This window comes from Athene noctua, chromosome 3 (genome assembly GCF_965140245.1).
Source record: "Athene noctua chromosome 3, bAthNoc1.hap1.1, whole genome shotgun sequence".
NCBI lineage: Eukaryota > Metazoa > Chordata > Aves > Strigiformes > Strigidae > Athene > Athene noctua.
In genome coordinates this window covers 60,319,373-60,332,600 of record NC_134039.1, presented here as the reverse complement: position 1 = coordinate 60,332,600, position 13,228 = coordinate 60,319,373, and the positions used below count along the sequence as shown (strand labels likewise).

Genomic DNA, 13,228 nt, shown 5'->3' with positions numbered 1-13,228 from the left:
CTTTGCATAGGATATAATTAATCAAATCCAAGAACATAGCTGCCTGAATACATAACTTCCTTCAATTAAGATGCTTCTTCAAAGTGAAGAAGAGTTATTGCACCGGAAAAGAATCTTCAACAATATAGCTCCTGCGTATCAGTAGTAAGTAATCCAGCACCTCTCTGGTATATTAGTAGAAAAAACAGAAAATACATTGAAAAAATCAAAACAAAATCGAATGAGAGAAGATTACGTATATACAACTATATTATCAAGTAGGATTTGTAATTGTGGATACTTTAGAACACAATTGCAATTGTGGCTAATAAAAAAAAGAAAAAAAAAAAGGCAGCAACAATAGGAAAGATAAAGTTTATACAAATCTAACACTCTAACTAAACAATCCATCTTTTATGACAACCTAAATGAAATGTGTCGTTAAAATAATCTAATCCTTTTACATGTCAGTGCCTTTACGAACTAACCCTTTGAGAGAAGCATCCATGAATTTTACTGCAGAATCGATTAAATAGTTTTTTATTGTCAGAGTGATTCTCTAAAGAACTGAAGCATTAAAAGATCCTTGCTTCCTTGTGTCCTCCTTATGGTTGTTATACCTTAACTGCCTACATGATATACATTCAGTACACAAAGGTCCCACACACTGTAGAACTAAAATAGCTGATATTACCACTGTTCTTCAGGAACTTGCAGGGGAACACTACCATTTACAATCTCTCTGAGATGGTTTATGAGAACAGAAGTACTATAAAAAGCCAAGTAAAGAAAATTATTCAAGGTCAGCCCTGCTCAATTTGAAAATAGTAAGCTGGACCTGAAAACACTTCAAAATACAAATCGAGAAACTGATGAGAACCATCAAATCTTAACCTTGCAAACAGGTAACATAAACAAAAATAAGCCAGGATTGAAATGAGAGGGGTGGAGATTCATTAAGAACTTTAGAAAACAAGAAACAGGTAATGCACTAGAGCTTCTTCACTCTGTTGAGGAAGAAACCTTAACAGGTAAACAGATGCAAAGTGCAGATAACTTCTTCCTTGTGTTAATGGTCTGGCATAAACTAATGTAAGAACTATGCTAACCTTAAGGGATAAATCTGTCTAAATTTGGCTATCTGGATAGTACTGACTTTGCTGCAGTTTGAGGATTATTAAAATATCAAAGGCAAGGGTGGCAGTGTTTTGTTTAACTGATTATATAAATTTCTGATGAGAATTATGATCACTGAGACAGCAGCTGAAAGAGCTCACTGAATTTTTGATGCTCGTGGCATGGGGATGTCCATAAAGCTCCTAGTTTCAATAGTAGGAGCTGAACCTGTGAAAAAGAACACAGTCAAAACTGCACAGTTTGCAGGCTTTTCTCCTTCTCCAGTTTTCAAAAAAATGGACCACAGGTCATGGTGCTCATCTAGGTAAGTGGAAGGATTTGACAATAAAATAAAAATTTTAAGTCATGGTCATGAAGAAAAATAACTGCAGGTGAAAATTCACATACTTGGATTCATCAGTTAAAGATCTAGCACAGAGCCTAGTTCTCTTCATTCTTGTCCTTACTCACTATTGCATTTTTAACAGAGGAAGCTACTATTTGGCAGGAAAAAGCATGACAGAATCTGTCCCTTTGTATACAGTGATTTAAAGTTCAGAATGAAAATATTACAAAGAAACCCCTCCAAGGGATTAAGAAAGATTATCTCTGCTCATTGAGAATGAATAATGGCTGGCAGAATAGCATTCCCTCCATCAGTGAAGAAAAGGGAAGAGCTGCAGCTAGTTATAGACGTACTGTGGCCAGTAAAAGCTCTTACTCTGGTTCTCCATTTCCCACTGATATAACTCACAGATTTTTTTTTTTTTCTATTTTAATTAGGTTCTGTTAGAGTGATAAACCCTGCCTAAAACAGCAGCAGAATAAAGGTCACTGTCTGGACTGCCAGGCCTCCAAACTAACAAGTGTTAATAAAGGTTTCATCTGGGAAAGGTTGAACATTAAGAAGTCCAGCCCAGTCATAATGAACTCAGTTGATATTGTAGCTACAAAAATAAAACACCTCTAAGTAGCCACTCAGTTATTCAAACACTGACTGTGCATAAACAACAGCACACTTGCTATTAAAAAAAAAAAAAAAAAAAAAAAAAAGAAGAGAGAACATGAACTCATTTCTCTGTCATCTCTTGATGTACAGTATATAGTTTTCACTGCAAATAATTTTCACTCACAGTAAAACTTTGTTTTTTGAGAAATTTCCCAGAAAGTAAAGCCACTTAGATGGAAGAATATTCTGATGTGTCATCTTTTAGGTCTCATAGTGAAAGCAAATACTGAGGGAAAAAAACCAAACACCACAAAGGTTGCAACATAGGCCTGCTGGATGGTCAGGGCAGGCCAAATACTGCGTCATGATGAGCAGCAACGGAGAGCAGACCACAAGCCCGCTCTCTCCCCTCCCTAGCAGATGGAGAGGGAGGCTGGCTCATATTCCATGCAGAGATGTAAAAATGGGCGTGTTATCCCTGAACACAGGAATGCATCCTCAAGTTCTGCAGACCTGTACAGCATTGAATTCTAACCTGGACTCTAGTTTAAGAGGCACGGAGCTTGCTTTACACCCAAAGATTTATTTTCTGTGAAGTTACAGACTAAAATTTGCCAAATCATTTGGCTTATCAATTTTCATTCTCTTTATGCCTTTACTGTAACCTGGCAAATGTTTTCATTTGAGTGACAAGCACTGCATTTAAATAAAAGACGAAGGCTCTGTTACCATTGTTCACCACAGCTTAAGATCTCAAGAGACAATCATCAAATTCAGCACTCAAGATTTCTCACCAGAGCCGCTACAGCTTTTTACATAAACATTAGTTAGGACTAAAAGTTTCATTGTAAAATTCCAGTTAGTTGCTTTCTCAGCTGGTATGAAAGAGCTGTGCTCCACCGAGCAAAGCTTATTTTCATACCATATGAAAACAGACACCACACGGCTGTGAACACATTCCCTCCTTACAATATAAGGATGTTCAAACAGCTACTGAACATATCATACCAAATCTTTGTTTACAAGGATTTTACTTTGAGTTTGTATTGGTCAAAATATTTTCTAGTGATGAAATTCAGACCTGGGGCTGGGTTAGCCCATATTCTCTTTTAATTGCTCTGCACATTTGGGGGAAAATAGATACATGTGTCAAAAGCAGAATTGATTTTCGTTGAAGGATTCATCAGGTAGCTTTTGCAGATAATTAATAAACTTTAATTTTTTAGATAAATAATATTTATTTATCTAAATAAATACAAGTTCCCAGAAAAATTCTGGAAATAAGCCTGACAAAATCAGATATCTTATCACTAGTCCTGAGAGGGCCATATTTCCAGACTCACCCAATCCATACTGCAGGGTCTAGCTTTAATGATTTTGTGATGGATATGAAAACGTGATGATCACAAAAAATGCTTTATGGTACAAGGAAATCCAAATCTGATTTACTGAATGAGGAACAAGTTTTATCGCCCAAAGAACAGTTTAATGACAAGGACTCCCTTGAGAATACTTCAGTCATCAGCATTATCTTATTTAGAACTAATTTTCGAAACATTTTCAAGGAATGTAGCTTTAACTGTTGCATCCATTATTCTCCCTGTGATGACATTAACATCATGCATCAATTAACAATGATACATTATTTGTGTAGAAAATGGCTTTAAGCTACAATTTATGCCTACGACAAGACCATGAGACTCATGGGAATACAGAGGTGGATAAATGAATGATCTTATGTATAAGCTGGTGTTGACACATTCATTCTCCATTTGCATTATGGCTGTATGCACGGTCACATATTTCATGGGTAGAGCATGCAACCATTCATTGCTGCTTATACTTGTATCTTCTCAACAAACAAACACATTTCTAGATCAATGTATTCAAAAGAATATGAAAAGTTAATTCAGCTTAAAATGAAGAAACAACAACAAGCAGACAAGAGAAATTCAATGCAAATAGTGAAACTGTTACAACCTCAATTCCTAGTGTATCCATTCCCACAGCAGGTACCTGAAATGGTAAAATCTGTCTCCTAAAAGAGGAATGATTGAGGCTGCAATCTTCCAGGTGCAACTGTCCACGTCGTTGGAAGAATCAAGCACACGGTATGGGTAACACTGTTATTTTCACAAGTGCTTTGCTTAAACTGCTTTCTGGAATATGACTTGTAATCTGTGAGAACTGTTAACTTGAACAGGGTAGAAAAGGCAAAACTCCAAGCCATTTCAGAGTAGAAAACCAGAAACTTCATTTCTGTGGGCTTCACTGTCTACAGCTAAGCTTTCAGGTGTCTAAACTCTGACTGAAGCTTACCCCGGTCTTAAGGCATTTGCAACATGTCACTCCACGTTGATTCTCTGATGTATAATCGAATACACTAATGCTTAAATTTTTGTCCTAGCCAGCTCACCTGGCTAGTCATCAGACTAAGGCTAGCACACAAAAAAGGTTCTGTTAACAATGTCAGTTGCTTAAAAATTAGACTAACTCCCGGTCCTAAAAGTGCAACTCATTCCAGGGTGGTCTCATTGTGAGTGGGATTCATGTGATATAAAGAGACACTCTCATAGCTCCTGGACTTAGAAAATTATCTGAAATACACTGGACCCACCTGAATTAAAGTTCTGCTTAATTACAGCAAAAGTAGGATTCTGTCATTTAATGTATTTCTCTATGTGTTGCATTCCTTTTGGCAAATAATCACTGTTTTGTTTGGAAGCATCTCCACAGTTACTCTTTCTCAGTTCAGAAAGGATAGAAGCTAAGAAGCCAAATCTGCCAGATCCTGTTCTTCTGGAGCTTGAAAACAATTAACAGCAGGATCCACATATTTTTATCCGTATGTGGAATTCAGGGAATTTGACATGTCATTTAATGCTTGAACTTCAGAGTGTCAGAAAAAAGACCCAGATCCAGTTTACACTAACTGTGGGATGGTACAGGTATAAAATTTGCTGACATTATATTTTTAATTTGGCAAATGTGAGTTTAGTCATAGTGCTCCACAATACTCACAGATAATATGACTTCTCTTCAACGCAGGATTAACAGTGAGCCAATTATGTGAAAAATATCTTCCCAAATATGCAAACTCTAAGGAAATATGCTAGAACATGCAGCCTTTATGTTTTCTCTTAATCAGCAGATTAAACCCTTTGGAGTATGACTTGAGTTATTTGAGAGATATAATTATGAAGATGCTGTTATTTGGACTGTGCTGTAAAAATGCATGTAGTTCTGGAATAAAGAGAATTTTAAAGGCAGATGTGGCATGAAACCAGAAGAGTGCAAGTTGTTCCAGATGTACATTTACTACTAAACAATCACATCACATGAAAGTAGTAACAGTGATAAATCATGTTTGTTACATCAAAGATCAGTAACTTCATAAAGCATGAAGACAAAGTCATTACTCATAACCCTCTTCAAAAACATTCCTTTATCTGCATCATTCCAAAGCACTTTTTGCAGAAACTTTGCCATATTTTTAGAAGCAGATTTTTAAATGAAATTAAAGATGAAATTATCTAGTAGCTCTAAAACAAGCTAGGAGATTCCAAAGAGATGGAAATGCATAATTAAAAGACAATACAATGCCCCTAAACATGGAATGATGCAAGAGGGCAGACAAAAAGGAGAACAAGTTACTAGGGCTCCTACTAAGACCATGTGACCATAAAGACTATAAGACTATATTGTATCTTAATAGAATCACGATGATGGAAACGCATAATTTATATGAAAAACGTTATTATTATTATAAGGGTTAGGTAGTAGTCACCAAATTTCTAGTTTCTGAGGGGTTTGCACAGGATCATAGTCATGACAAAAACTGAGTCACGTGCAGGTAAAGGGAAGGATAAACACCATCAGAGGAATCACAGGAGTCTCCATTTTCTTTAAGAGCCCATTGAAACAAGGGATGTTCCAACCCACCCCTCCCACTTAACTGTAACATGTAAATCTGTGACAAAACAAACCACATTTGAATATACAGACATATGGAAATGTTAAAATCAGCATTTATGACTTGCTATTATTGCAGTGCTTATGTGTCAGAGCAAGAATTAACTGAAGATACTACTCTGTGGTAAAGATTGGCAAATGTCACAATTCACAAGAGTAGCACTTTAAAATTTATGAGATAACTCTTGGTTTCGTTTAACTAAGAATTACTTTTCCTTCAAATTTTAATAAATGGTACTTTAAGCAACTGCTACAGATGTTAATAAAGCTAGAATTCCACTCAAGGCAGAGCAGCCTGCTTAATCTGACCTGCATAACACAAGCCAAAGAAACTCAGTCATTAATCCTTGCCTCAAGCACAGAAGTATTTGGGACAGACACAGTAGTTGCCTATGCAAGTAGCTGCATAAGTTGTGTTGTTAAGTTGCTAGGGATCATAACATCTTTATTAGTAACTAGTACTCTCTTTGTTTCACACAGCTTGATAATTCAAAGTACAGAACACTGTCCCAGCTATGTATTCCCATTAACTAAGAGAAATCAGCAATGCACACAACAATACAGAATCCAAGAGAATATTGAACAGAAAACCTTATTCAAAGCCCAGCAAAAAAGGTTGCCAAGAAAGGAGGCTAGATTTGCAGAACCATCATAGCAGCAAAAATCACTTACACCTCTGGTCATAAAAAGATAAAACCCCAACATTCTCGTAGCATTAAAACTGATTAAGTATGGTTGAGTAGGTTTTTGAAGCCTTCAAGTGACATAGCTTTCAAGTGACATAGCCTCTTAAACCATTTTATATGCTTAGGACAGCCTGTGTGTTTAAAGAACTTATCATGCAGCCCATCAATATGCATACAACACATTAAATACTTCCAACTGAAACATCCTCAACAAGGTTCTCAGAGCTAGGTACACAGAGGTAGACTTCTAGGCCCTTTACTGTGATCTGAAGAGTGATTTCTCAGCAGATATGACTGATCCCAGAAACAAAATGTACTTTTCTGACTCTTCAATTTAGTTTCTATCCTTATCCAGAGCTGAGGGAAGACCTGGAGAGTCTCTTCTCTCCCTAAACCTCACTCATTTCTAAAGAAAGCTGCAAAACAAGGGTCAAGCTGCAATTCCACTGTCTCAGAAACACATACTTGTTAAAACTACAAAGCAGTCTTCAGGGGAGCGCAGGGCCATGGGTAGGAGATAAAGACACTCTAGAATGAGCTTCTTTCATCATGTCTCTGAAAGAGGAGGCAATTAATAGCTTCTGTTCACTTTGTCCACTAGCATGCCTTCTGCCTCTGCCTGCCATGCTTTTCTTTCCTAAACATACATCACCCTTCATTGAAAGCTTGTTCCACAGTCCAGCTGTTCTCCAGAAAAATCCCATGAAGCTCAAATTAATTTGACAATTCCCCTTCTTTCTTGCACAGTACATCTTCACCTGGTTACTTCAGCGACCCAGTGAAGGGAAATCCCATGTCAGTCTGTTCCTGAATTCAGTAGTGCAGTCACTGATGCAATCGCCCACAAAGTAGAGGGAAGTGCCTTTGTATACCCTCCACATCCTCTCTGTTTTTAATCAATGAAAAACAAGAAACAATGACCCAGCAGACTTTTGTTTTCTTCCATTGTAACGGTGAGGGAATCTGCAAAGAGCAGAGAGCAGCTGGGTACAAAAGGCTACCCTTGCTCATCAGGATGTAGCTACTTGGCTTGAAACATTGTCCACAATAAAGATTGAACATGGAGGGATACTGACGATTCCCCGCAGCCACCATTAAGGCCTTTCACCTCTGCACATAACAAATTTTCCAACGTAATTTAGAACAAACTAGTTTAAATTCTCCTAACATAATCAGCACAACAAATAAAACAACCAGCACTGTAGACTTTCTCCTCAGGGACAGTAAAAGAGATTTAGTTCCCTCACAGACCATATCATGCTCTGTATAAACAGGAATAAAACTGGAATAACTGTTGACTAGACTGGAGTTATTCCAACAATACACTAATCAAAATGAGATCACAGGTTAACTCAATATATACAAATAGTGACAGCTGCTGGTTTCTATAGCAAAATATATAGTAAATAATTATCATCAGAAATACAAGCAAAAGCAACACCTATGTATGATTCAATTACATGTTTCCATTAAAATTACAGGTTCATAATTCTCATTCAACTCAACTAAATTAATGGCGTCCAAGCAGCAAAGTCAGCAACAAAATACTATCTCAGAATCAATCACAGAAGCAAGAGAAATTCCTACCCATTTTTTAAAATTACCCCCCCCCCCGTTTATTTAAAGTTTCAAAGCCACTGGTTTTAAATATCTTCAATATAATATTAAAGAATATGATTTTCCTATCAGCAGTGTCTGTAACCATAAAATCAAAATCTTAAGTCACAAACTAATTTTCTTTCCATTAAGGTGTTTTAAGCAGGATCTCAGTCTTTTCTTACATAAAATTCAAGTAAGACAATCTAATCCATCAGTAACATCCTCAAGATGGCCTCATATATTCAATGAATTAAACACTCTCAAATATTTTGTTTTTTCGAAGTGGCAAAGACTCACTACATCCCAATCATATTTCCCAGATGGTGTCATGAACCTCTTAACACTTCATTTCCATCATGTTCCATGTCTTGAGAAATCTGTTTTCAATCTTTCAAACACAAACAGAGCCACCGCCCTCTGTTCCCTGATGCTAGATTCAGCAGTCCCCAGCCAACATATTCTTCATATTCTTTTTAGGGTGAATAAATTCATCTCCTCCCTCATCAATCACATAGAAACCTTCAATGACACATTCATGTTCTTCAAACTTCTTAAGTATATTATTTACGTCTTCTATGAAGAATTGGAGGATACACATTCATCAGAAATAAGTAGCTTAAAGTCAGTCTAAGAAAAGCATCTGCAAAGCTGACTTGACCCTACTTTTGGTTCCAGTGTACTGGAGTTGTGACCTAGAGACACTTCTGCTTTTATATTTCAGCTAGGGACCAGCTAATTCTCATCGCTGTTTGCTCAACACAAAGAGCTCTAGAGGCATCTAAATTCAGTTCTGAGGATTTGGCTGTGTCTGTATGTGGAAAAATACACAACGCGTTGATCTAAGGTGAAGCTCTAGAAGCTGAAGTTCTATCTTTATACCTCCTTTGTCTTGCACCCAGTCATTTCATTTTAGCAAAGCATCACTATTGAGGAGAGTGTCTTCTGTCCTTCAATTATCTAACAATGACTTTTGGTCCCCCTATTGTTTTTTGAGATCCACAGTGTACTTAATTTCAACAACACACAATTTTCTTTCTAGTGACAGAATAAGCCATTCATTATAATCAAAGCTTTCTGGGTCTCACTTTGCATAAGAAACCTAGGACTAGATGGATCATCCAAGTCCCTGAATCCAGTGCTCTGAATGCACAATTAACCACACATATTGTCATCAGCAGAAGAAGGCTTCACGGAGTATCTGTTCCACATAGCTCTAACTACAAATCACAAAACACATTTAGCAGCCAATACTAAGCTCCAGAAGTTGCCATAATTACGACGTGTGACATTTGAATGTGAAATTCAAAATTTTATCTTTCTTGTATATTAATGCCAGAACTTAGAATTCCAATGTTTGTCCCCAAACATTTCAGTATTTTTCCCAGAGTGCCCATGTAACAAAATTCATGAAGAATCAGTAGAGCTGGCTGGACTGAAAACAACGGGTTTTTTTAAATCAACATTCTCCCAGCTGACCATAAGTCTGCAAAACTAGGTCTTTCTTCCTCGTTCCCCTTTCTCACACTCCTAGCTGTACAATAGCTGGGTTTTTGACAAATTCTTTTTCAACACCTCTGTTTGGGAGCCTAGCAATTCTGGGGAGTGAGAGTTGTGTGCCTGAAAAAAATCAGCTAGAGATAAGAAACAAAGTTACTCACTACTTGCCATCTGGTAGATTATTTAGGATGAAGACCTGCATTATTATGATGAACTCTGCTCAATGTTTTCAGAAAATATTCACGAGTGCCACAGTTCCAGAAGATGCTGAGTGCTGGATTCCAAGCTGGCAGACATACTTGCCCTACTGATGCTGATGCAAGTGCCTAAGTTCCAGAGCAAGTTATTTGAAACATATTCAGAGCTTTATGTGGACAGCTGTCTGTCCTGCCATTCCCAAAATAGCTACTGTTTGGTATTTCAAATTCTAATCTGTAGCTTTGTAGCTTACTGCCTTATGGCCACCATTGGTAGCTCCCCTGCCTACAAAACAGGGATATAGTCATCCCCCATCTCAGAGGGAAATCAGTTCATTATAGACTAATTATTTGGGTTTGACTTCTCAGTAACAGGTTGTGTGTGAATAAATAACATTGTCCTCAGGTCTGAATAGAGTGGTGTAAACAATGCACAAAGCCAAACTGCAGCTTTGCAACGAAGAAACAGAATACTTGAGACCTGTTTATTAAGTTAGTGGCATTCACTACATGCTTCAGAAAAAATCTTAATAACTTCATGATCAAAAGACTGTGCTCCATTGCATAGGTACCAGGATGGGAAACTCAGTCTGTATGGGAAACTGTCCATCTGGTATTTTATGATTTCATAGTGTTGCTTTCACAACCTTATAAATAAATGATCTCTTAACTTAATCTTTATGTACACTGCACATACAAAATGACTATCAGCAGTGCTGCAGGCATCAGGAATGGATGCTAACTTGTAAGCAAACATTTATCATTTCTATGCTACTATTATCTAAGTATCACATGCGAAACAAATCCAAACTCACATCTCTCATCATTTTTACTGCTTCCCTGGTCCTTCCCAGCTTTCTTGCACACATTGCCAGTCTCCTCTTAATATAAACTAATACATTGGTGTCCCTTCCTGTATAAGAAGAAAAAGAAACAGCATTAAGATAATAAAGATAAAACAAAGGTTCATTCAATATTCCAACACAAAAGGAAACAGTCTTCTTGCCATTTTCTGTTCACAACCATCAATGTTTTCACAATACTTTTAATAAAACATTACCAAATTCTGCTGATTTAGATGTGGCATAACATCACTGAAATCAGTGGAATTACTCCAGATACACAGAGGTAAAATAAGGACCCGTTGGTTGGCCTTACACCTATGAAATGTAAGCAGATCTTAAGGTACAGAGAACGCTATAGGGCCATCAAGTAATCAAGTGAGGCAAGGAGAACCCCTATGAAATTAACATTGGAACAAAACTCTGTGCTCACACACAGAGCATTACATTACTTACCAATTCACATACATGGTTAAGACAAGGGCATCCATGAAGATGCACGTTATATGTCCTGCCTTTTTTGTAAGTTATGATGTACATGCTTGTTAATAGGAGATGTAGCAAAACAAATCCTCATCCTCTAGCAGTCTTTTTCTTAATGATTAGAAGAACCCTGAACTTTCCATTTACAGAGCCTTTACTTGTTACCCAGTCATCATCTTCAAATTCCTCACTCTCCTAATTATGGATGGCAAATTAGTACGTTTCAGATACGACAACCCTATGTACTGGAAGATGCCCTAACAGCAAAGATGACAGAAACTGAACAGCTGCAACAATTATTCTCTTGGAGAATTCTTACATGTTTAATTTCTCATTCTCTTCCCCGTAATTCCAATGTGAACTCTTAACATGCTTCTGGACCAACAGGAAATGAGCGGACAGCTAATAATCTATAAAATTATCCTATCATGAAAACATAAGACACCTGCTACAAATTATCTTTGTGTATAGTATGCAGCCTGTAAAGACTGTAGTCTGTTCCTAACATTTTCAAGTCTTTCATAATAAGAACAAGATGTGCACTGAAAACATTCCAAGTACCTACAAATTGTTTTAAACCTGTGATTACAATTTTCAGAGAGATTAAGCAGCAGGTTGAAAGGTCTAACTTTAGCAGAAAAAAAATAAGGGAGGGAAGGAATTTCTTTAGCTGTATATTATGTAATTCCTTATCTCTGCAATGATTCCTATATATTTAATAAACAATTGATTAGTTACATCTGTTTCAACATGTTTATGTAGTGTAGCTAAGAGATATATATTTCTGGCAAAGCTCCTTTTCAGTCTTTTCAGAAGGAATAGTCAAAAGAAATCTACTTACTATGAAATCAAGATAACATTTAAGGCCACAATTTTCTGAGGTGACATGATTTGGGGTGACTAACATGAGCCACCTCAAAAAGATTGCCTGTGCTTTCTATAAACTAATACCTTTAGAAGAAGGAGGTTAAGTTGGGTACTCAAAGTCATTATTTACTCTTAAAATGCTTCACTGTAAGGGTGGTGAGGCACTGGAACAGGTTGCCCAGAGCAGCTGTGGCTGCCCCCTCCCTGGCAGCGTTCAAGGCCAGGTTGGACGGGGCTTTGAGCAACCTGGTCTAGTAGAAGGTGTCCCTGCCCATGGCAGGGGCGTTGGAACTAGATGATCTTTAAGGTCCCTTCCAACACAAACCATTCTATTATATGATTCTATGAAAATTCATAGTCTAACATAAAATACTGTATGAAGGAGAGCACATGAATAAACAGAAACATAGAGCAATATGCTGAAGACATTACACAGTGTTCTTCACCTGTAAAAGATTAAATGCCCACTTTTCATCCTGAAGTTAACTTCAAGGACTAAAAATGGAATGACAGACATCTCAGAACCATGGAACTGCAACAAATTTGTCTGTGGTCCTTCCTCTCCACCTTTGTAAATCATGCATAAGTCCAGCACATAATCAAGAGAATCCTACTCGAAGCACCTGTGTCCAAGGCATCATCTGAGGCTGGAACTTCTCTAACTTTTGTAGGTGTACACTGACATTATCAAGGGCAGATGGGGTGGTATAGAGAAGTGCAACAATCTAGTCCCTCTGGAAGCCACAGTCAGAGCTGGCAGTCACTTTTCAGCCTCTCCTGCTCTGCTTTGTGATTCAATTGGTTTCTTCCTCTGACGTAATACTGAAGGTTCAGGGTGTCAAATTTGATGATGACAGGAGCTATCTAGCACAGACAGGTTACAAAAATACCATACTTATATTTGCCTGCACAAATTTAACCAGGTTATCTCGGACATAAGCATCATGACAGTGTTTAATTACTCTTATTGTGCATCTTTCATACAATTGCTGTCATTTTCTATGCTCAGGATGGACTGAGTGTACAAATTAAGGTTTCACA

The 13,228-nt window shown here is 37.3% G+C and overlaps 1 protein-coding gene across 8 annotated transcripts in view; it reads right to left on the bottom strand.

Moving 5' to 3' along the window:
• Positions 1-13,228, bottom strand: part of ST7 (suppression of tumorigenicity 7) — a 155,681-nt gene that overhangs the window by 37,996 nt on the left and 104,457 nt on the right. For all 8 annotated transcript variants that reach the window (XM_074903146.1, XM_074903139.1, XM_074903140.1 and 5 more), the window contains one exon: positions 10,811-10,908. In XM_074903146.1, coding sequence (XP_074759247.1) covers positions 10,811-10,908 — 98 coding nt within the window. The remainder of the gene's footprint in view (positions 1-10,810; positions 10,909-13,228) is intronic.